Raw genomic sequence first — 22,986 nt, 5'->3', positions numbered from 1 at the left:
TGACATTATTCTGCTCAGGTGTGAAGGGACACGTTTCCCCGCTATCGCTCTGTATTGTTCTACTGGGTCTGTGATCTAGCATGTGTTGATGTATATTACCATAGACTGCATGCGCAATGCCGCAGGTTTGATCTGTGACGGTAATGCAAGTTTTGGACTGGCCTTCTTCCATGTGCTGTATCTTGCTTGTCAACTACTCCATGTTTCAGAACTGCACTAATTGTACTTGACCCTCTAAAGGTTTGTTTGTTTTCCCGATCACACAGCTAAAGCTCAAGCTTCTGTTTGAGTAAATGTTTGCCTCTGTCCTTTGCAGAGCTCTCAGTATGTCCAATGTGTGGCCGGGTGCCTTCAGCTGATGCTGAGGGTCAATGAGTATAGGTTTGCCTGGGTGGAGGCCGATGGAGTCAACTGGTGAGTAAGGACTCCTTATTAACAAGGGTCCCTGCAGTCTTAAAAACATTATACTTTTAATAATTTCCAGTTCTTGAAACATTTTGTTAGTCACAGTCAAACATGTAAGCTGTTCAAACAGGCCAGTCATTGAGTCAAAGGTTGTCATGGTTTTTGATAGCCTAGTTGGGGCTCTGCTCAAAAGACCAATGCTCATTATTTATGGTACATTCTGTTATCAATTAGTTGAATATGAGTGCAATGACACAAGTATGCTAACAGACAGCAGTCAATTCAGGACAAAGTTCACATAAGTAAACATAATTACAGTACATACATAACGACAATGAACAAAAGTCAGGTACCTCTGGTTGATTTTATTGTCATCACTCACCCAAATGATTTTAAGAGAAAATCAGAAGAAACCAGAAACTAGATGAGACCAATCATATCCATATCTAGTAAAAGAAGCAGCCAATTACTGCTGGGATAAAGGACTTAATGTATCCATTGACGTGCCAGGTGACGTTTGCGAACACGAAAATTGTTTTATAGGTCCACATTCAGTAGGCCACTGCATATCTATAAAAAAGCTAACCTTGTAGTTATATGGCAAAAAAAAGTATGCAAAGTGAGTTTGTATAATATGTAAATAGGCCTATTTAATTTGTAAACTACCTGGCCAGCATTTTCTATTAATTTAGCTTCTTTCAGAATTGTATATTATGCAAATTAGTTGATAATGTCATCTAGCTACTACTAGTTACTTTTGGGCCAATAACTATTTTTTTACAGGAATCAGCAGAGATAGAGTAAGAAAAATCAGAGGGCTCGGATGTAGAAGTGGTTATGGTGAAAATGGGCAAATTTTTTTTTTTTTCCTAAAGGAATGTCTGAAGGATTTCCTACTGATATTGGCAATACAATATCAGTAGGCCTAATATAGTTAAAATTGGGAAACATTTGAGATGCGTTGCAGGTCTATTTAATGTTTGCCCCTACATGTTCTGCTTGTGCCCCTAAAAATTCTGAGTTGGGGCGCCAGTGCTCCTAGTAAAAAAGGTTAGTCTGGAGCCCTGCATTGCTGCTTAATTTGAATGAATAATTCTAGCAAATCTATGAGCTCCACATCTCAGCACTTACCAGCTATTACGGCATTGTATGACGCACTATCTGGCTGTATTCATTAAGGTCTCTCTTTTTTTGATCAACTCGAACATTATCTAAAGACCGAATATTTCATTCACAGCCTTCATCAGAGATAATGGATGACCAGCATTTAGGCTCACAGCTATGAGGGTCCTTTTGCCACCACTATATGTGTAATGAATTGTTTAAATTTTTTCAAATGGATTTATTAATTCATATATATTTTTTCTGTGTGTAGCATCACAGCAGTGCTGAGCAACAAGTGTGGCTTCCAGCTCCAGTACCAGATGGTCTTCTGTGTTTGGCTCCTGGCCTTCAGTCCTCAGCTCTGTGAACAGTTGAGACGCTACAACGTGGTGCCGGCACTGTCGGACATCCTCCAGGAGTCTGTCAAGGAGAAGGTCACTCGAATCATTTTGGCTGCCTTCAGGGTATGTGAAGAATTTTTTCTCTTGTTCTGTGAGATCTGAACAGATCAGTGGCACTTCAATTAAGGGGACAGAAAGGTGTGCCATGATAAGTGATCCACTATGAAGGGTGCCTGTGGTTTGATGCAGTTGAAAAACATAAGCCCCATTTTTTTTTTTTTTTTTTTTTTGCAAGACTTTGAGCACTTCTAAATCTTGCACAGCACTTTCAACATTAGCTTTTAATTTGGCTGTAAACTTGATCACAACCAGAATAACTCTTAAACAACAGTAGAGGAAAATGACCAGACCCATAAAATATACATAAATGTGATTTATGATCGTGTTGCCTTGCCTTTCAGCCTTTTGCTGTGATTACCCAAATATACATTGAATAATTAATGTTATCCTCAGAGCTGCGTTCTGGACTTGCTGTATTGTGTTGTATTCATGCCAGGTAATAAATGCCATGACAATATGAAGTTAATGGCAGAGGCCCCATTTATCTTCCAATGCTGTAGTTCTTTTTTAAAAGAGAAACCTTGTGAGGCTGACATACACCAACATACTGTAGGTCTGAAACATCTGGGGAAAACATTGGAAATAAATGTGATGACTTCCAGTTCCTCAAATGGCTAATTATATAATATAATGTAATCAGGGCTGTCAAACGATTAACATTTTTAATCAGATTAATCACAGAATTCTGTGGATTAATCACGATTAATTTTACCATTCGAAATATGCCGCAAAAATTCGAATTTTCTCTGTATATTGTTGTATCAACAGAAAGATAAATGCCAGAAGGTCGATATGTACATTTAAAATTAGTATGTTTATTAATTGAAAATCCAAATGATGGTTTTAATACTGAAAATCAATTTAAATCAAACTAAAATATATACCTACCACCCCGTAATTCAATTGGTCTGTCTCTTTAATATGTCTTTGGGCAAATATAGGCTATATAATGGCATTTATTTGGTGAATCTATAGGTTGTGCATTCTTGAATACAACTTGATTAGGGGACGATGGGGGAATGTGAGCCATTGGGTAATGTGAGACACCCCCTGTATCTAGGACACGGAACACATTTTTGGTCATGTGAGATATATGTTTTCAAGCCCCTTTCTTTTCCCCTTGGCCATGAAAGAGAGGACCTCATGGTGATGTTGTAAGCATGTTTTTTTCATAAAAAATTATTTTTTGCATGTAAAAGTACATTTTCTTGCTGTCAACTTAATTGATTGTTGTGCCTAATAAAATTGATTCAGGTAGAAAAACTTCCATCACACATGATGATGAACTACCAACATATGAAACCATGTGATGATGATAACTGAAGATTTGCCTGAATTGTTGAGAGGTAGTATTTTCTCAAATTGTGGCAGTGGGGTAAAGTGAGACAAATGCTGTGGGGTAAAGTGAGATGTTGTCTGTTGCCTCTTTTAATGAATCCATTATATTTTAGGTAGCAAGGAGACTAGTTTGAAAAGACAAAAGACAATGTGGGTTGGAGGTGGGGGTTGAAGGGGTGTCAGCAAGGGCATGGTTTGGCACTTATGTATGTGGGGGACAGGAGAGTGACCTTTAACATCAATAGACTCTGTATATGTCTTTATTCAATGAGTGATCCCATTAAAACAAATGCAGAATAAAAGACTCAAAAGATAAAGAAAAAGACAGCTGGGTCTAGTCCTGTGTTCTAAGTCCCAGGCTGTTCTAGCTGGTTGTGATTGTCCTTTGCTCTGACCCCCAGACACTAGCTGGCTCTAAGGGTCCTGTGTTCTGACCCCTTGACTGTGTTTTAATCTAACTGGTTATATCTGTCATTTGAATGTTAATCATTGAATATGAATTATATGTTGTATTTGATAAGAGTTAATTTCAAGTGTTTAGAAAAATGTTTTGCTTAATTGATCAAACCCCATGATTCTGTTACTAGTAAGACATTAGTTTTGTAATATTTGGTTTTCAAGCTAGCTGTCAGGATTCTATCTGTTACAGTGTGGGTTGTTATGGTAGTTTCAGAGTGGAAAAAGTAAGTGGATCAGTTTACCCCCTTGATTTTTCTGGTCCGTCTCAGTTTACCCCACAGCTGGGGTAAAGTGAGACACATGACAACTTTTTTTTAAAACAATCATATTTTCACTGCGCTTTGTCTTGAATAAATTCTGCTAATGCCCATTTCTAGGAAACATCTTGAATTAATGGGAGATGTGTAAATTTCAGTGATAAATAATTTTAGCTCGCTTAGAGGGGAGCAAATGTAAAAAGTGTCTCAGATTACCCCGTTCTCCCCTACTGTGTGTGTGTGTGTGTGTGTGTGTGTGTGTGTGTGTGTGTGTGTGTGTGTGTGTGTGTGTGTGTGTGTGTGTGTGTGTGTGTGTGTGTGTGTGTGTGTGTGTGTGTGTGTGTGTGTGTGTGTGTGTGTGTGTGTGTGTGTGTGTGTGTGTGTATAATATACATTGTATGTATAGAAATAATAGTTTCCCTATATTAAGCATGTATGCAGATAAACACTCCTATCTTCATTAACATACAGGATATATTTTGCAAACAGTAGTAAACATCTGCTATAACAAGATCCATTTGTCTAGTCAACAGCCTGAAGGAACTGGGACCCTCAGCACACATCACATTGAATATCAAACAAAATATTCGAGTTAAGTCAATGAATTGAGACATACAAGAAATAATGGATATTCAAATGAAACGCTTCAGTGATATTTTTGCTTCGTGGAAACCCGGCAACACCAGAGAGCAGGGCAGGGACCTTGCTAAGAGCACAATGGTGCGGCAAATGGTATTGATTAAATGATTGAAACATGAGGTCATACAATTGTGGCTGATTTTTAGAAACCCAAATTTAAGAAAGGTATTTAAGGTTGCTTGTGCTTCTCTGTCAGCCAGTTTCCATGACTATCGTTGTAACCTCAGTAAAAGGGCATCGGTGTTCCTCATGGACAACCTTTCTCAAAATGTTTGTTTATTGAAAAATATAGATTATGACTAAATTTGCAATTGTTATATCATATAACTCATATCTTATTCTGTATTACGTTTGCCTCAAAAGACTGTCTTGCCACTTTGATATTCCCCCAAAGCTCATTCATCACACCTCTCATTCCGGCACATCTGTCACATCAAGCATATGTGACTGCAAAAAACAAAAAAACAATGGGCCTCAGTTTTAATTAGTCAGGGAAGTGTGTAGTTGAGTTTATATGCTATTTTACAGCTAATTAAAAGCAATGAGGGGCAATGAAGGGAGAGCCTGATGTCTTGACATTGAGTGGGTTTTCCCCAGAGCTGTTCAACTTACCTTTCAGTGATTGTGTTTGACGTAGAGTTAGCAGTGCTGCAAATACATTATTCTTCACCAACAAATAGAATTAGAGTTTTTTTTTAATGAGAGCTTGGATAATCATAAGTCACAGGAATTTTCTTTTTTACAATATGATACTATATTGTTCTGCCTCTAGTATTCTTTCCCCAAATGCCCTAATTATGTAAATTATTTTTGTTCATCACATGGGACTAGCAACAATACGACTTAAATTATCCCGACCATCTGGAAGTCCTTGAACATATCCTCAAAGGCCCTACTGCTGTGTTTGTGATGTGTTCACTCTAATAAAGCCCTGGTAGTAGTTTTCTTAAATCTTTTTATTTTTTTTATAGATGTATTCAATTAAGCTCCGGAAAACCTTACATTTGTTTCAGCCATGTGCCTTCAAAGACGAGTAATGTTGGATATTTGTTGTTAGCTGTAGCTATGCCCTCAAAATGTGTCTTAAATCAAGTATGATTGAGACTCTTTGGAACTTTGACCAGTGATTTTGCTGCAGAAATAGTTTGAAATGAAGTATATCATTGAAAGAAATTCATAACTTTATTATGATTTAGTATTAGGTATTTGATACTTTGAATGGATGAACTGGATTAAACCCTCTATCACAGAATAAAATGCATTATTTATTTATAAACTAAATATGATGAAATATTTGACCAATACCCATAAAACCAATGTCTCCCGCAGCCCCCTCTCTCATCTTCCTCACTGGATGGTGAACCATGTTGTCATCCTCCAGTCTGATGCCAAACCATGCAATGAGCAATTTTCTTTTGAGTTCATCATATGAATCAGTGGCCTTGGCTCAGGAGGACGAGTGGGTCAGATCTCTAGCTCATATTGTACACATCCCTAAGTGCCCTTGAGCAGGACATTGAACACCAGATTCCTCCCAGTGATCATCAACCTTGCTTGATTGCTTGCTGCTGTATACATTCAGCCACTCTCCTCACTGCGGTTTATTGCTCCCTAAAAACTCTTCACCTCCTAGTTTCCCACAATACAACAATGTGATGTGTTTCTCTTGTTGTCCTTTGGTGCAACTAGTGTCACTAATTGTTACCATGGGAACATGGTTGTGAGTGAGCCTGCAGGGATGAAACTTGTTAGGCTTGAAATTAGTCATTATTTCCATTGTAAAGGTAGAGTCAGTGGTTCTGGAGAATGTTTGTTGTCAAATTTGTTTTTGTAAAAATCATTGATTATCTCCTCACATTTTTCTACCCTTCCATCCTGTGTGCATGCTGAATACGTCTGTTAATACACAGCCTAGCCTCTGTAAACGGGCACGTTGCTAAGGTGGGCCGGTCCGAGCCCTTTTGTTTACATAACCTTTGTTTACATGCCAATTTACAAAGCCTAGACTGTGTATTAACACCAGAGTTCTTTTCAGTACACGCATAGTAGGGACAGGTAGTGGATTGTGTGGAGATATTCACTGATTTTGACAACACTTGTTCTCCAAATAGATATTTAAACAATGTCTATCATAATTTCACAAAGCTCAAGGTGACACCTTTTAAAATTGTTTTTCACAAACAAGAATATACTTAATTAAAAGCAATGTAAAATAATGAAGAAAACTGGAGCTGCTATTATTAGACATTTTTGCTTCATAAACGAAGCGTGGACGATTCTGTCACTGCACTAGTCTCTGGTACAATAGGTGTTAATTTTCATATATGGAATTTCTAATTTCTCTGAGGAATTTCTCCCATACGAGTTGAGAGATTAAACATCCAACACCTGTTCTTAACTGCTACTGTTTCTCTGACAGAACCTTCTGGAGAAGTCGGCAGAGAGGGAGACTCGTCAGGAGTACGCTCTGGCCATGATCCAGTGCAAGGTGCTCAAGCAACTGGAGAACCTTGAGCAGCAGAAGTACGATGATGAGGACATCACAGAGGACATTAAGTTCCTGCTGGAGAGGCTGGGGGAGAGTGTGCAGGATCTCAGGTACCCAATTGCTTATAATTTACTAAACCATTCCATTTCAGTCATAAGTAGTTCCGCTACAGACAGCACAGTGTTTCCCCCAGCGCTTTATGGCTAAGGCGGCCGCCTTAGCAACGCCAGCCTCCCGCCTTGACTACCGACCGATCCCCCAAAAAAAGGTCTGCACAATTAATGTAATGTGTCTCCAAGCGTTTCTCTATCAGCTGCTCTGTGGCTTTGCGCGCGCCACCGTACCGCACCGCGCGCGACTACGGCATGCACGTGGGAGAGTTAAACGAGCAGAAGCAAACCGACATTTAACTGGTGGCGATAATAAACGCAGTGCTGTTCTATGGGGATATTTAGCTGAACAGAAAGAAGTGCTCTGCAAAGCTAGAACAGTTTAAGTCTCCACATCACTGTGGCAACACAACCTATCTATCAGCTCAGACAGCACAGAGAAAAGTTTGATGAATGCATGAGAGTGATGGCCCAGCCAAGTTTCAGTAAGTTTACAGAAGTGCCACACTGTTACTGTCTTTGAAATGCATTTACTCATTTAAAAAAAAACACATTGTATTTATTATTTCAACTATTGAGTTATTTTTCAAACAACATGCTAGTGTAGGCCAACAAGATTTATTTTCTGAATTTTCAATGCTGCTTTATTTTTATGTTTTAAATTGGGAAATACATGTTCCAGAACAAACAATAACCTCTGTATTTAAAAAGAAATCAAGCAATTAGGCTCAAAATAACCATTAATGAATTATAGGCTATCGTATCACAGTAGGCCTATTGTCCACAATAATCGCACAACAGCCCCCATCCAAAAAGGAACTTTAAAAAGTTGTATTTGCACTTTGATGTGCATACACATGTTAAGAGTATGGTCCATTATTTGTATTTAGTGTGTCTGCATAGTATTGCACCAAAACAGTAGAAGTTTTCTTTAATTTTATTGTGTACTGTCTGCATGTTTGCACAAAATTTGTACCTGCACACAGCAAACAAAATTGCACAACTGTAAGGTCAGTGTCTGTTGTATTCAAATTAACAGTTGTTTAATTCTTTACTGCGCATTGGCATCTTTGAGCAAAATACCCCCAACATTTTTGCTTCCCATGACCGGGAGCGGCCATTTTCTGGGGGAAACACTGCAGCAGATTATGAAAAATAGAGAAGAACAGAAAAGGAAAAAGGAACTGAATGTCATATTCTGTTTAAAAATAAATAATAATAAGTCTGTCAAATATGTAAGCGCAATTAAGTGCTGTGCATTTTCCTGGTGAATCTTGAAGGTTAGTCTATTTTATAAAGACACATCCGTTCATTTTGAGTGCTGTATTGATCCTATGCTTACGTGACCTTTTAAATATTCTGTGTAATTGAAATGTATTCAACTTGACCATGTGACAAATAACTTGTGATCCTTGGAGTGTCCTTTCCTACGTATTGTTAGAAAATTGTTTAAATGTTCTATGTTGTTTTTTTTCCATCGACAGCTCATTTGATGAGTACAGCTCTGAACTCAAGTCCGGCCGCCTGGAATGGAGTCCTGTGCACAAATCTGAGAAGTTCTGGCGTGAAAACGCCGTCCGCCTGAATGAGAAGAACTATGAACTCCTCAAGTAAGATGGAGCATGTTTATCTCTATTGTATAAGAATTAATTTTTCGATGGCACATGTATTTACTTTTTCTTTATTTGACATTTAAAGAGCAATGCTTTTGGATGCTCAGCTTGTTCAGGAACTCAAGGGCACAAATTATGTTCAGTTAAAGCTGAGGGGGAGGATTTGGGGGAGAAAATGGCAGTTGGGATAGAGATTCGAATTCAAATACCTCAACCGCTCCACTAGTTCTCTTTGGTCCCTCCCCTATGGTCCTTCCCTGACACGCTCTACACCAACAAAGTCGTGCCAAAGTGAATGGACTTTCCCAACAGTCAATAAGAACAGAGAATCAGAGCCTAGCTCTGATTGGTCAAAGTGTACAGCTCATGTTAACTTTGACCAATCAGAAATCATAAACCCCAGCTTTAAAGACTAAGATATTGCTACTTTACAAAATGAATTGAATTCATAAATTAGTATGTGATAGAAATTTGAATGTGATTTAATTCGAAAAGGGTTTAATTGATTTGCTTAGCTGCTCTACAAAGCATGTTATAATGAGGCCTTCAAAGGTTGAGTACAGCTTTTTAACAGCGTAATGTCATTTTGAAAATTGCACCTTTTTGAATTGATTAAAACTGAATAGGCCAGTCAAAAATAATGTATTAACTTCATAGGTACTCTGAGTTTAGTGCTACTCAGTAAAAGCTTGCATTTTAAACACACAAAACTAAGATGGTGAACATGGTAGACTGTAGTCCTGCAAAAACCTCAGTATATTAGTGTGTTGATTGATTGGAACATAATGGTGAGAATTTAAAAGTGAGAAGTACTAGATTATATACTAATATTGTTTCTGAAATTAAGACTCAATTCAGTTTTTAATGTCACTTGTTGCATTTTTCAAAACACTTCACTATATACTGTAACATATAATGCTGTTAAAGGATTTTTTCATTCCTCAAAAGACACTGCTCACCAGGTGTGTGTGTGTGTGTGTGTGTGTGTGTGTGTGTGTGTGTGTGTGTGTGTGTGTGTGTGTGTGTGTGTGTGTGTGTGTGTGTGTGTGTGTGTGTGTGTGTGTGTGTGTGTGTGTGTGTGTGTGTGTGTGTGTGTGTGTGTGTGTGTGTGTGTGTGTGTGTGTGTGTGTGTGTGCGCGCGCGCGCTGTGTGTTCAGTCTAAGCACTCGGATCACAAGATATAAAACATCACAGTGTTTCCCCTAGAATGTTTTTTAGGCCCGGTGGTAAGAGCTGATAAAGAGTATGCGCACCGTGTGCGTACCAAATTTCTAGAAGAAATTGGCCAAAACTAACCCCATTTGACAGCCTGTTAAAAATGAGGGCATAGGGTTATGCTTTCACATTCAGTACGTTTGTACTGTACATGTGGTGTTTATCACAGGATTTTTAGATCCTGCTGGGTGAGAATGGACCTTCTAGTGGGGGGCCTGGGGGCATCCCCCTGCAGAAGAGAACCTTATCCTTTTTAAATGCATCAATCTGGTGCACTAATTCTGTGCTCTGTAAACAACTGTCATATGTCCTGACTTTTGCTCAGCACTTTTTCCTGTTCAACGTCCCTGTTACTGAGTCCTTAATATCTCCATAGAGCAGGCGCTGGTTTTATTTTTGCCATTAGTTCAGTGTTTGCTTGCTAGTCCTGCTCCTGCTCATTGGTGCGCACCGAATGCACACGTGCATCGCGCCTGCCGTGCGCAGACTACACACACACACAAGCAGACACACAGATCAGCTGATGGGATGATCAAACGAGAGGTTGTAAAGACAGGCGCACACGAGGGGTAGACCGACAGTGCCGCGCAGACGCTCGCAAATTATTATTACGGAATCAATGAGAAATTGATAAAAAAACAAAAAAGTCAGGCTGCTGTTGGCCTGGCGGGGGGTCCCGTTGGCCTAGCGGCCCCGCCAGGCCTGTATAATGGTAGGGGAAACACTGACATCAATACGTGTTTGTGTTCCTTGTTATTCCAGTCACACACTCTGTTGGGCCTATTGACATTCAATTAAAAATCCTGATCTACTCATTTATGTAATCGGCTTAAGCTTAAAGAACTCTCCCTTTTTATTAGTCTCTCTGTCCTTGACTCTCACCCCAATCCAAAGATGTCACTTTTTAAGTCGATGTCCAATGTCCCATTTATAGTAACATTAACCAAGGCTTTCAGAAGGATCAATACATTTCTCCTGCCAACACATGGATTAACTTCTCAGAAAATTCTTTACCTGAGAAAAATGTGATTTTCAGAGAACATAAGGTATGATAGAATGTCCCTTCTCCATTCAAAGGCCTCTGCTTTTGTCTGCCTTTCTTCATCAGGATCTTAACGAGGCTGCTGGAGGTGTCTGATGATCCTCAGGTCATAGCAGTGGCAGCTCACGATGTTGGAGAATACGTGCGACATTATCCACGGGGCAAACGGTAAGATTTTTTTTATATGTGAAAACCAATTCATATGTAAGCTTGGATCCCCTATTTATAGCATTGCTTTAGAAAGTCATTGAAGTAGTATCAAAAGACGCCATGATAACGGCAGTGCACGCTGTTAGCACCACACCTTCCGACCTCCACCACTGTCCTCAGAAGTAGTTGATTTGCTGAAGGACATACTGTCTTTATATCTGCAGAAACTTTTAAGACATAAAATACCTTTTTCAAGTTGGCTCTACCTACAGCATACAGGAAACCAACTGAATTGTTTTTATTTATTGATACTGCGATTTGTTTTATTTCTCCTGCCCACTAAACGGCCTGAGAAATATGCCTAAATGGAAACTGGAAAACTCACTGCCAAACCGGGGGCCTTGATCAGTCATCATTATAAAAATACACTCACCTGCCACTTGTATTAGGTACACCCGCTTTTTAAAGAAAGTATCTAATGGGGTTGGGTTGTTATGGCACCAACTCAATCGTAGAAGGCATGCATGATAAAGATGTTTAGTTGTTAATCAGGAATCAGAATGGGGAAGAAATGCAATCTACGAGACTTTTAATGAATGATTGTCGGTTTCAAGCGAGAACGTTGAAGTTTGTCAGATACTGCTGATTTCCGGGGATTTTCACTCATTACGCTCTCTACAGACTTCAGAGAGTGGTACAGACGACATTCACATCCAGTGAGTTGCCTTGCTGTGGGCAAAAAGGCCTTGTATAATGAGAGGTACCAGAGGAGAATGTTCAAGCTGACAAGGAGGCGACGGTCACTCAAAAATAATGAATAATGAAGTGTATGTGCTACAGCAGCACTGATTTCAGCTAAGGACAGGAAACAGCCTCAACAAAACTAGACAGTAGAAAATTGGAAAAACACAGACAGATCCATCCTGCTTAGTGTCAGTGGTTCAGGCAGTTGGTGGTTATGTAATGGTATTGTGAATATTTTTTGGCACACATTAGGCCAGTGCTTCTCAAATGGTGGGGCGCGCCCCCCTGGGGGGGCGCCGTGAGTTGTCAGGGGGGGGCACGGGCTGCCTTGATTTCCAACTGACTAAAAAATAAAAAAATGTATTTTTCTTTTTTTTTCTTTTAAGTGCTAGCAAGCGCGATGTGTGCTTGTGTATGGTCATATCCGCGCGAAAGGCCGCGATTTGGAGTAAATAAATGTCCACGTGTCTCTGTAGGCTATTTAAAAAGAAATCAAGCAAGTAGACTAATAATAACATTAATGAATTATTGGTTATCGCATCACAGAAGGCCTATTGGCCTATACCAGGGTTTCTCAACGGGGGCGGTACCGCCCCCTGGGGGGCGTTCGTACAACCTAGGGGGCGCTGGGACCATGCTGGGACACGAGAGCTTTTTTTTTTTTTTTTTTTTTAAAGAGGACCTATGATGCTTTTTGACTTTTATGACCTATAAACGTTGTTATGATGATTCATAGTCATGCTTAACCATACTAAATTATCAAATAATGACTTACATGCATTTCGACGTATTCCCTGCTGACCGTCTGGGGTGTCTGTGCAGAGCACTAAACACAATTCTAGCCAGTCGAGAAGTCACGTCTTCAAAGCGGTCTACCCTTTCATAATTCGTGACGTCGCATAAAACTTCGTGAAGTCACCACGCGGATGTTTCCATGTATGGTAATGCTGTCACTTCCCTGTTCGCGTCTGCCTCGCGTCTGCCTCGCGCCCTTATAGGTCCATGCTCGCGCTTCCCGCCACTGAAAGTGTTCCGGAAGGAAGGTAACCAATCACAACGGAGTGGGGTTTGCAGGAGGGGGGGAGGGTAGCGGAGATGGCCGATGCACAGGCGGAGGGAGCGGAGATTGCCGAAGCACACACACTCAAGTGTTGACAGGACGTGCTGGATCGCCAAAATAAGAGAAAGAGCTTCCCGAAAATCTACATAGTTTTTTGTGATGTGATTCGTGTCAGGTTGCTCTATAGCAGTGTAAAACAAGAAATTAAGACCAGAAAAGTAGTATAATAGGTCCTCTTTAATAAATATATTTGAAACTTTCTTAAAAATCTTGTAAATCTTTTGACTGCAAAAATAGGTTACCTGAAATAAACAGCCTATTTTAACTTTTCATGTTTTTAACCCCTCGACCTCTTTTTAACTATTCTCTCCAATGTTCTGCGGTCTGCTGACTGTCACAACCTTAGAAAAGAGAAGGCTCTGCAGACAGCCAATCAGAGGTCTTTGAGTCAGAACAACCAGCCAATCAAAGCCTTAGCGGCAGAGGAATCGGCCAATCACAGACTAGTATAATGACGTTTACTGATATTGCTAATGCTAATGCTAGCGCAGCGAGATTCAAACTTAAACTAACTATTGTCTCTGAGGTGGAGAAAACACAGAGTAATCAGCCAAACCATGGAGTTAACTAACACACAAGCATAACCATGTTAAAGACACAACCCTCATATGTTGGAGAGGGACGATATACTAAACGCTGTGCACCGCGAGAGGCTCACTGAAGCCCTGTACAGCAGCCCTATGACAGCAGCAAAGCACAGCTACGTCATGAGCGCTAGTTCGCGGGATAACAGTTCAACAACCAATGAAAACGTACACAATTCATTGTAACATATTCAACTTTAATAACATAACATAAACAAACATGGCGGATAGCAAGAAAAAGTGCCGGCAGTACAATGCCAATTACATTAGTTATGGATTTATCCCGTCACCGATGAACACCACTTTACCAATGTGCCTGCTCTGCGATCAGGTGTTCTCTAATGAGGCCATGAAACCCTCGCGACTACAGGAACATTTAGTGAAAAAAACATCCCGAAAAATCAGCTAAAGATCCATTCTACTTTAAGTCTCAGAGGGATGTGCACCTGTTTTTTTCCATTATAAAATGACACATGTTGTTACCTACGTTCAATGTTTCTATTGATTAAAAAGAAAAAATAGATTACAACCAATGCTGATAGTGTTTTTTCTTTTTATGCAACCAGCCACCTGACAGTGGGTTAAATCTGCCATAGAACAGGCTCATATTGGGATTTTTTTTTAATAATTCTTATAAGAAACCAAAACGGCACAGAAAATATGTTTTATTGTTGATAGAGGATGTAGCCAAAACATATTCTTAATTGTGTGTGTGTGTTTGTGTTTTTGTGTGCGCTAGAGTATCTCGGTAAGGTTAGGGGGGCGTTTGCTCAAAAAAGGTTGAGAACCACTGACCTATACTAATAAAAAAACACCACTATGTTTACAGTTTAATTTTTTTTGAATGAAATGCAAACCTCAGTGAATCATTTGCTCTTGTTTCTCTGTCCTGAGATTCACACAGGCTGAGACTTGTTTAAATGTTACAAATTGAGCTAATAAACTGAACTTTGAATTTTTTTGCTGCAGAAGTTATCTCAGCTAATTTTTGTTATCTAATTTGATAATAAGGTGATTGTATGCAGAATGCTCATGCCAGAAACTCATACAGTGGTTTTGTACAGATAAATAAATAAATATTAGCAGGTTCTCAATAGTATTTCCATTCAGGGGGGGTGCGAAAAAATTTCTGTCCCCTAGGGGGGGCATAACAGAAAATAATTGAGAACCACTGCATTAGGCCATTTAATACTTAATGAGCATTGTTTCAGTTGGTAATACTGTATTGAATTGCTGCTGATAATGGCTTACTACCAGCTATACCACACCATGTCGCAGAGCACATAACATCTCAAGCTGGTTGACAACCAGTTTAATGTGTGCTCCATTGGCCTCCACTGTCACCATTGATGATGCTTTCACATCAATGGACCAGAATTTCTAAAGAATGTCCCCAGCTTTGGTGGAATCCAGGCCATGAAGATTTCAGTCTTGTGGCACCTGAGTGGTGTTAAGAAGTTTACATGAGATAAACAGCAAGAGATTTGTGATTGTGTTATTTTAGTGGCAGTATGGAGAGATCATGCTTTGTTCAATGTGCCAGAGAAGAAGAAAGAAATTATATAGATACATAGGTGGTCCCATAGTGACTTACATTTCTAAGGATTGATAGCTTTGATAAGAGGGAAGTGTATTACTTCTGTGACATGAGTGAGTAACTGTAGTCTATAATGGTTTGCCCCTCAGATAAACTCGACACATTAAGGCCTTGCCAGGATTAGGTAATTTTTCGACAAAGAAAAACTAGTGATCAAGTCACATACAAATAAACCCACACTGGCTTTAAGATATTGTTTACTTTTTTCACCACGTTATTTACATCTGCTCGTTTTAATTGGTTTAAGGGTTATGCAGTTCGGGACCAACTTACAATAATTTCATTTTGGCAGTTCTACAAGAAGTGGAAAGACCTTCCCATTTGGTGGCCACTGCATTTACTTAAAGTCCTCCTGGATCCATATTCTTCACACATGTTTGAAAATGTACATGTATTTTCAATTATATCAACATGATATTCTAACCTTCCGATTTATTTACATGTCTGTCGTTCCTTTATGTCTCTTCCTTGGATTTCTTTGAGGCAGCATTCTTTGAGGCAGCATTCTCATTGTGAAGCCCCTTGAGAAAAATGTGTGATTAGTGTTAATGGGCTATTAAAATACAATGACTTGACTTGGAAGAGTGAATAACACCTATTGCATGTGTTTCAAATGATTAAATCCGCCTGAACATTATAGGTGCACTTTCTTTCTTTCATCATCCAGTACTTGAAAATGAATAAGTCTCCTAAATGGATCATGAGTTGACACTTGTTGCAGAGCAAGCCTGAGCAGCACCCGACGTTCACATTGTGTGATAAGAGAAAAGTGAAACCATAGGAGATATATCAAATGAGAATACACTGGCCTTTTGAATTTGAACCAGCTTTATTGACACACCATGTCTCCTCTAGACTCCTGCTCACATTTGAATGGGAAAATACTTTTAAGTAGCTACTAGCCAGCGCCCCAATGTGAGGGTTGTTGACCACATTATATCTAAACTCACTGATTGGCCGGTGCCTTGCCAGCTCACAACCACTGGGAAATAAAAGCAATTGTTGTCTGTTTCTGTGCTGAAGTTAAGGGTGGCTGTCCCTGACTTCTCCTTAAATCCCAATGCAAGTTCTTGTCGCTGACCGAGAGATCAATAATGGTTCAAACTTAACTTTTACTTTGTGTGGAGTCTGTGGACCCCAGGAAAAGTAGCTGACTGCAGAGGCATTAGGCCCATACCTAATACCTAATGGTCATTTTAATAAACAATAAACATGTCTGATCTCAGGGTTGAAATGACACATTTTTAGCCTGAAATTTGGAACATTAGACCGTACCAGGAGAGCCTGTACTCTCGTCTACTTTTCTTTCCTACTATAATATCACACACATTACGCAGGTGTGTGTTCTTTTTCAAAGCATTGCATCCTTTTACCAGGCCAACAACCCTTCAAAATTTACACCAAACACCTCATTCATGTTGGATAGATTACCTGTTGCTGAACCAATGAATGACCTAAAAAACATGAAAATAGTTCCTGTTTTCAGTGTGGTTAAAGGCTTTTATCCCAAATGCATTTTCCTTCTCATTTCAGAGTGATTGAGCAGCTGGGTGGCAAACAGCTGGTGATGAATCACATGCACCACGAGGACCAGCTCGTTCGATACAACGCCCTGTTGGCTGTGCAGAAGCTCATGGTCCACAACTGGTATGAGAACACACATGTTTTGGGATTTTGTTCGATATGAACCACCTATCACCCAGATGTTATTGTGAGGGAAAGTTAGTGTTGAGCCAGACTTTCTGACATTAAAATATCAATCTCCTACATTTGCAAACAAATGTTTTCAAAGAGATGTAATTGAAGCTCAGTCTGTGCACGCCCAGTCCACTCGGTCCTAAAAATGAAAGTGTGTGTGTGTGTGTGTGTGTGTGTGTGTGTGTGTGTGTGTGTGTGTGTGTGTGTGTGTGTGTGTGTGTGTGTGTGTGTGTGTGTGTGTGTGTGTGTGTGTGTGTGTGTGTGTGTGTGTGTGTGTGTGTGTGTGTGTGTGTGTGTGTGTGTGTGTGTGTGTGTGTGTGTGTGTGTGTGTGTGTGTAAAAATATAGCTTACAGTAAGATAACATAACATTAGTTCATTGCCGACATATTAGAATTATAGTGGGTGTCAGTCGATAAGTATAGCAACAAGAAATGTCAGTGAAGAGATTACACAAACCGTGCATTTCTCTTCGGTCCACTGGTTTGCTTGGAAACGCACAAAAAAAGGTCAACAAGCAACAAGAGAAAATGTGTTTGTTTTGCTGCCATTATCTACAACACACTCTGCTCCCGGAGCAACTGTGGATGGACGTATTGTGTTTGATATCATAGTGCAGTGCTGTTTACCCGTCTGTGAACATAATGTTCACTGGACTGAGTACTGTCAGAAGTTGATTTATTCACTGAAGCACAAAAGGTTTTAACCAACTAATGCTGGGCTTACACGACACGACTTTTCACGCGATTTGACAGTCGCAGACAATCTTCCAATGTCGGACTGAAATCACAGAAGTTGTGCGAGTCGTGGAGTTGTGGCGCGCGCACGTAATCTCAGTCGTTTGGTGTAAGGTGGTCTTCCGACCCGATTTCAGACAGTTTTCTTCCCGTCTTGACGTTCTGACATTTTCAAACATGTTTGATATTATCGTTAGTCTTAAGGGGTTGGCTCAAGCGAAATGACGTAAACACTGTCACACTCTAGCATGCACCAAGCACGACGCAGGAGGAGCGGCATTAGTCGCGACCTGTGTCCGCCTGTGCAGGCACTTATTTCGGACACTTTTTCCTTGAAGCCTCGGCGGGAGAACCAGGCTGACAGCCGCGCAACCTTAACACTTTACCGTCAAATACAGGGTTAGGAGTTAAAGTTATTGGGGGACGAGATCACCAAATAAAGATGATCAAATAACTAAAGGAAGTCCACCGCTCGGAATATTGAATTAACCCTTTTTTTAATTAAATAATCACTATCGCGTTTGCGGAAATAATATTAATCTCAAAAGGAATCTAGTTGTAGTCTTGCAATATTTGACCCTTGTCTTTTCAAAATCTCACTCGGTGACTGAAAACTAATGACTGGTTGTCTTCAGGTGTGAGTTGATTGTCTTCAGATGATGTAAGAGGGTTTCAGTCTTTTCAAAGTCTTTTAAAAGTCCTCTAGTGTAAGCCCAGCATTAGTAGAAAGAAAACCAGATTCCCATTATCAGAACAACAACAAAACAATATTAATTTTCCCCTAATATTGTAACTGATGTTATTTTAGATAATTGAAAAACCTTTACCTAAAGTAGCATCTTAAAGGCTGAATAGTCTGTATCTAACCCCTCTCTTCGTGCAACAGTTATCAAAGCCAGTTATCTAGCTAAATAAGTTAGCCAGAAATGAGATCTTATTTTCTCCGACTTTCTGTGATTAATGGACATTGGAAAACAAGAGTAAAGGTACAGAACATGGTGTTAAATGAAAATGATGGGACACTTTATTGTTTCTTGTTAGTATTGAATCCTAACATCAACTAAGCAGGCAAGATAAGAAAAACCTGATTACACTATAAAAAAAGCAAATGCAGCAATTTAACTTGCATAGTGAATAACAGTCAAAGTTGAAAACTATTCATCACACGCCGTCATTCTTATAACAAAGATGATTTGATTTTCCAAGTCCTTATGCGCCCACAACTTCCATGTTTTATTAAGTTGGCTACAGGTGGTGACAGCAGCGCAATGTGTCTGATTTGTTTTTGTTTTAAATATAATAAAATGGGTTAGAAACGGGCAGTGATGAAAATACATGAGCATTGTCATCGGTGTCAGTTTTGTCTTTTATCTCGGGGCTACTTTTCCATCCGTTTTTATTCATTTCAACCAAACCGGTTATGTGAAAAGGGTGGTCCATGTCTCAATGTTGAAATATGCACTAACTGCACTCATGAAACAAAGGTGTGAACGGTGTTGCAGAATGAGTAAAAATACTGAGGCTGATGTTATTCTATTTATTATTATTTTTATTACTGAAAAAGTTCAATCTCACTCAGAGATATCCTTAAGCACTCTCCACACTACGTCACCTTGAGTGGGTTTGCTCGGGTGATGTTGTTTTCATGAGAAGATCTTCCCATCCCTACTTAGTGCTGTCATGACAACACATGGATGAATTTGTGAACTGAGAAGCTACTGTTATTTTTTTCTTGTGCCTTTAAGTCCTCATTGTCAATTTGTTCTCACTTGAAGTCTTTTTGTTATGTTAGCCCCATCGGGTGTTGGCAGCGGCTCTGTCCTTCCTATAGAAGTCTATAGTTTCATGATAGAACATTTGATTACAAGTAGCCCTGGTGAGAATTTCAAAGGACTGAATACTCCTTCAATTCACACAATTCTCCTCCTTTCACTGAAATTGCCTAAAAAGAAAAAAGTACTTTTATTTTCCAGTGAACGAATGCTATCTGTTTTTCAGGGAAATTCCTTTTTATATGTAAAAGAAAAGGTTGATCAATTTTCTTTGGTTTCTTTGTGAAAAAGGGTTAGGGCTATTTTGCATTTATTGGAGTCATTACTACTGTTTTTAACAGCGTAAACAGTTATTGTAAAAAGCTGAAACACACCATGCATGCACACACCTGTTTGTATGGGTGTTGTTGAATGGTCTTCATTGGTCGAAAATCCTACGCCATTGTTGCTTCTCTGTCATGTAGCAGGAACAATGTTTTGTTTTTTTCACATGAATGTAACATAATGTAATGTTATCACAAAAGGCAAACGCACAATAGGAAAGACAATTGCCCTTTCAATGATGCACTCAGCAGATTGAAATTGCAACATGTGCTTCATACAATATATATTTTATTTATTTTATTTTATGACGGTATGACCTGTGTCTAACTGTCGGAGCTAGGATAGCAGTAGGAGAAAGTTGCCCTGGACTGCCTTCTCAAAGCGGGAACACTCTTTACTAAGAGCCCGAATTCTCTGGTCATATCTCGGGCGAGTTTTGCCGTACAGCAAGACTCTATCCCCAGCGTGGCCCGTCTTAAGCTATGGAGGGAAAGGAACTGACTTTGTTGTGTTGGTTTTTCTGTTTTGTACTGTTATGTTTTGTCGCCTCTCCTCGCTGTAAACCAAATTGCCCTCTTGGGACACTAATAAAAATCTTGAATCTTGAATCTACAACAGACCTTTTTTGTAATGTGTTTTCCTCTTCAGTGACGAGGAACATATAGGATTTATAGTAAATTAGGTGGTTCAGGACTGTGGATTTGATTCTTATACTTAGACCCTTTGTTTGCATTTCTCTTATGATCGACGCACACTTGTTGAACTCTCTCTATACTCTCTCTAACCCTATACCAGATCGTTTAGGTTTTTCCTTTATATAGCCTTTGTGGAAGTATCTCCTGCTGTGTAGGAAATAATTCACCCAGCAGCTCAGATGGGAACATTGGAAAGCACTCTGCCTCATTTCCAATAATTGCCATCTGCCTTTATTAAGCCGCTGGCAGCGCTCTCAGTCAGCACATAGCTGCTTTATTCAGACCAGCTAAAGGTTATCACTGACGACTTCAGGAAAGTATGGAGATTTTTAATGTTTTTGCTTCTTTAGAGCCAAAATTATTCACTACACTGTGCCCTGGATTGGAATATCAGAGGCTTACAAACCTGTTGTGTGTGTGATATATTTGAATCGATCTGGGGCAGGTGTGAGGAATCATGTTATTTGGAGAAACTGCAGGTTTTCATTTCTATCAGAATTGGGTGTCGATACAGACTTCAGTGTATCAGCTGCATTTGTCAGAAAAATACTTTGCTGTTAATTAGTTAGGGTCAGATTGTCGACAATGAGGTTGAACATTGAAGTGCAAGCACACAGGCCCTGACTGGAGATGCAGGGTTTGGTTTTGAAGGGGCAGAGGCTCGAGAGAAAAAAAGGAAACACAGAGAGAACATTTCATGAATCGGAAAGAGTATTCGCTTTTGTATTATACTCCTGCATATTGTGCAGTATTAGCTCACTGCTATTTATTCATACTTGAACTAGTGTAAAAATAGAAGTAGGACAATGGTTTCATTGGGGGAAAACAGGTTGTTCTGCAGAAAAATAGAGAAAAAATTATGTCCATCAGCTTTATCAATTAGTCCGAGATTTAGTTTCTAAGGAGAACAGAATGTTTACTGTGAGAATTTCTTTGCCAGCCATTTCCTTTAATAGGTTTGTGAAAGGCATTTGATATTTCTAGTAGCGGCAGGTTGAGTGACATGATAATATATCTGAAATGTTACGGTCAAGAATAAAAGTGTGACCTTTATAAAATAATGGCATTTTATTTCAGCACTTAGACTTTATGACTGGGTCAGAATAACCGGCAGAACCTCCTATTCCCAAAAGGAGTCTGTTATATTTTTTCTGCTTACTCTGATGTCTATCCGTACAGTAAGAATTTGCTCTTTGAAAACCTTATCTTAGCATAAAGAATGAACAAAGGGGAAGCTGTTAGCCGCCCTCTGTCAATAACTAAATCCGATTACCAGCCCCTTTAAAGCTCACAGATCACTCAGTCACTGAAGTTATACATCATTTCATCCGTACAAAGTCTGTCACAAACTGAGATGTTGCCAGAAAAATCACTGCTCTCCACCGAGAAATACCGAAGAGGAGAACGGAGCAGTCGTTAAGTCATTTGGCAGAAAATTTATGGGCAACTCGAGGATAATATATTCCAATTTAGTGAGAAAAGTTGTTGGAAAAAACACCAAACAATCTCTGGTTCCAGCTTCTCAAATGCGAGGGTAAAATAATCCAACAACTCGATGTTTTTTTACATGTCTGTTTTATTATACTGATTAAACAAACAGAATATGACATGGCAGATACTGAGCATTAGAAGTAAGTGGTATTGGAAGTATGGGTCAGCTGGGTTTGTGTTGGGGTTATTGAAATGTAATGTGGTGTTGTTTCTCTCACAGGGAGTACCTGGGAAGACAACTGCAGTCCTCTGACCAGCAGCAGGCTCCAGCCGTCGCAGCTCGAAGCTGAACGGTTCCTGCTCATGTGTGTTTGTGTATCATTTTGTGGATGAGTGTGTACTGTGCGTACGTTGATGTTTTTTCCGTTTCAATAATTAGCTGTTCAATGACTTGAAAATCATGATGGTGTGGTTTCCTCCTTCCGCCCGCACCCGAGATGATCTAGATGTTACTTGTCTTTTTTCAGTGTTGTGCTTCGTGGTGTTCTCTCTCAGCTGAGTGATGTGTAGTGACTGACGTCGCACTTTACGTCTGTGATAATGTACAAAACTGCAAGTTATTTAAGTCTTAACTATAAAACATACTGTATGTATCCAAATAAAGATGCTAATCTATGCTGCTCCTGTCTGGCGTCTGCTGTTATTGGGTTATGTTAACAGAATTTAGTTTGCCTTATGATTGTATAATGTTTTAATGCTATCTTTCTATTCACCTCACATTGAACTCTGTTGTACAATAACTGTGGTAAACATGTTTTTCTTAAGAAGTAAAACTGCCTTGTCACACAGCAAGATGTGAAACACACAGCACATTCTGTTCAAGGACTTATTGCACTTATCAGTGCAATTGTATCATCTCCCTTGCAAGACCTGGACACACAAACAAGTGTGTATACGCCTATTTTTTGGACCATATACAGTCAAGTGCGAAAGTTTGTGAACCCC

The 22,986-nt window shown here is 39.5% G+C and overlaps 1 protein-coding gene across 1 annotated transcript in view; it reads left to right on the top strand.

The window, feature by feature from the left end:
- atp6v1h (ATPase H+ transporting V1 subunit H) overlaps positions 1-22,667 on the top strand; it is a 32,424-nt gene extending 9,757 nt beyond the window's left edge. The window contains exons 8-14 of the mRNA XM_080033969.1: positions 317-414; positions 1,781-1,973; positions 7,083-7,261; positions 8,746-8,871; positions 11,198-11,299; positions 16,860-16,973; positions 22,262-22,667. Coding sequence (XP_079890095.1) covers positions 317-414; positions 1,781-1,973; positions 7,083-7,261; positions 8,746-8,871; positions 11,198-11,299; positions 16,860-16,973; positions 22,262-22,331 — 882 coding nt within the window. The 3' untranslated portion in view covers positions 22,332-22,667. The remainder of the gene's footprint in view (positions 1-316; positions 415-1,780; positions 1,974-7,082; positions 7,262-8,745; positions 8,872-11,197; positions 11,300-16,859; positions 16,974-22,261) is intronic.
- The last annotated feature ends 319 nt before the right edge of the window (positions 22,668-22,986 follow it).

This window comes from Ammodytes marinus (genome assembly GCF_949987685.1).
Source record: "Ammodytes marinus genome assembly, chromosome: 9".
NCBI classification, from domain to species: domain Eukaryota; kingdom Metazoa; phylum Chordata; class Actinopteri; order Uranoscopiformes; family Ammodytidae; genus Ammodytes; species Ammodytes marinus.
The sequence above is the reverse complement of the archived record's forward strand: the minus strand, read 5'-3'. Positions and strand labels throughout refer to the sequence as shown.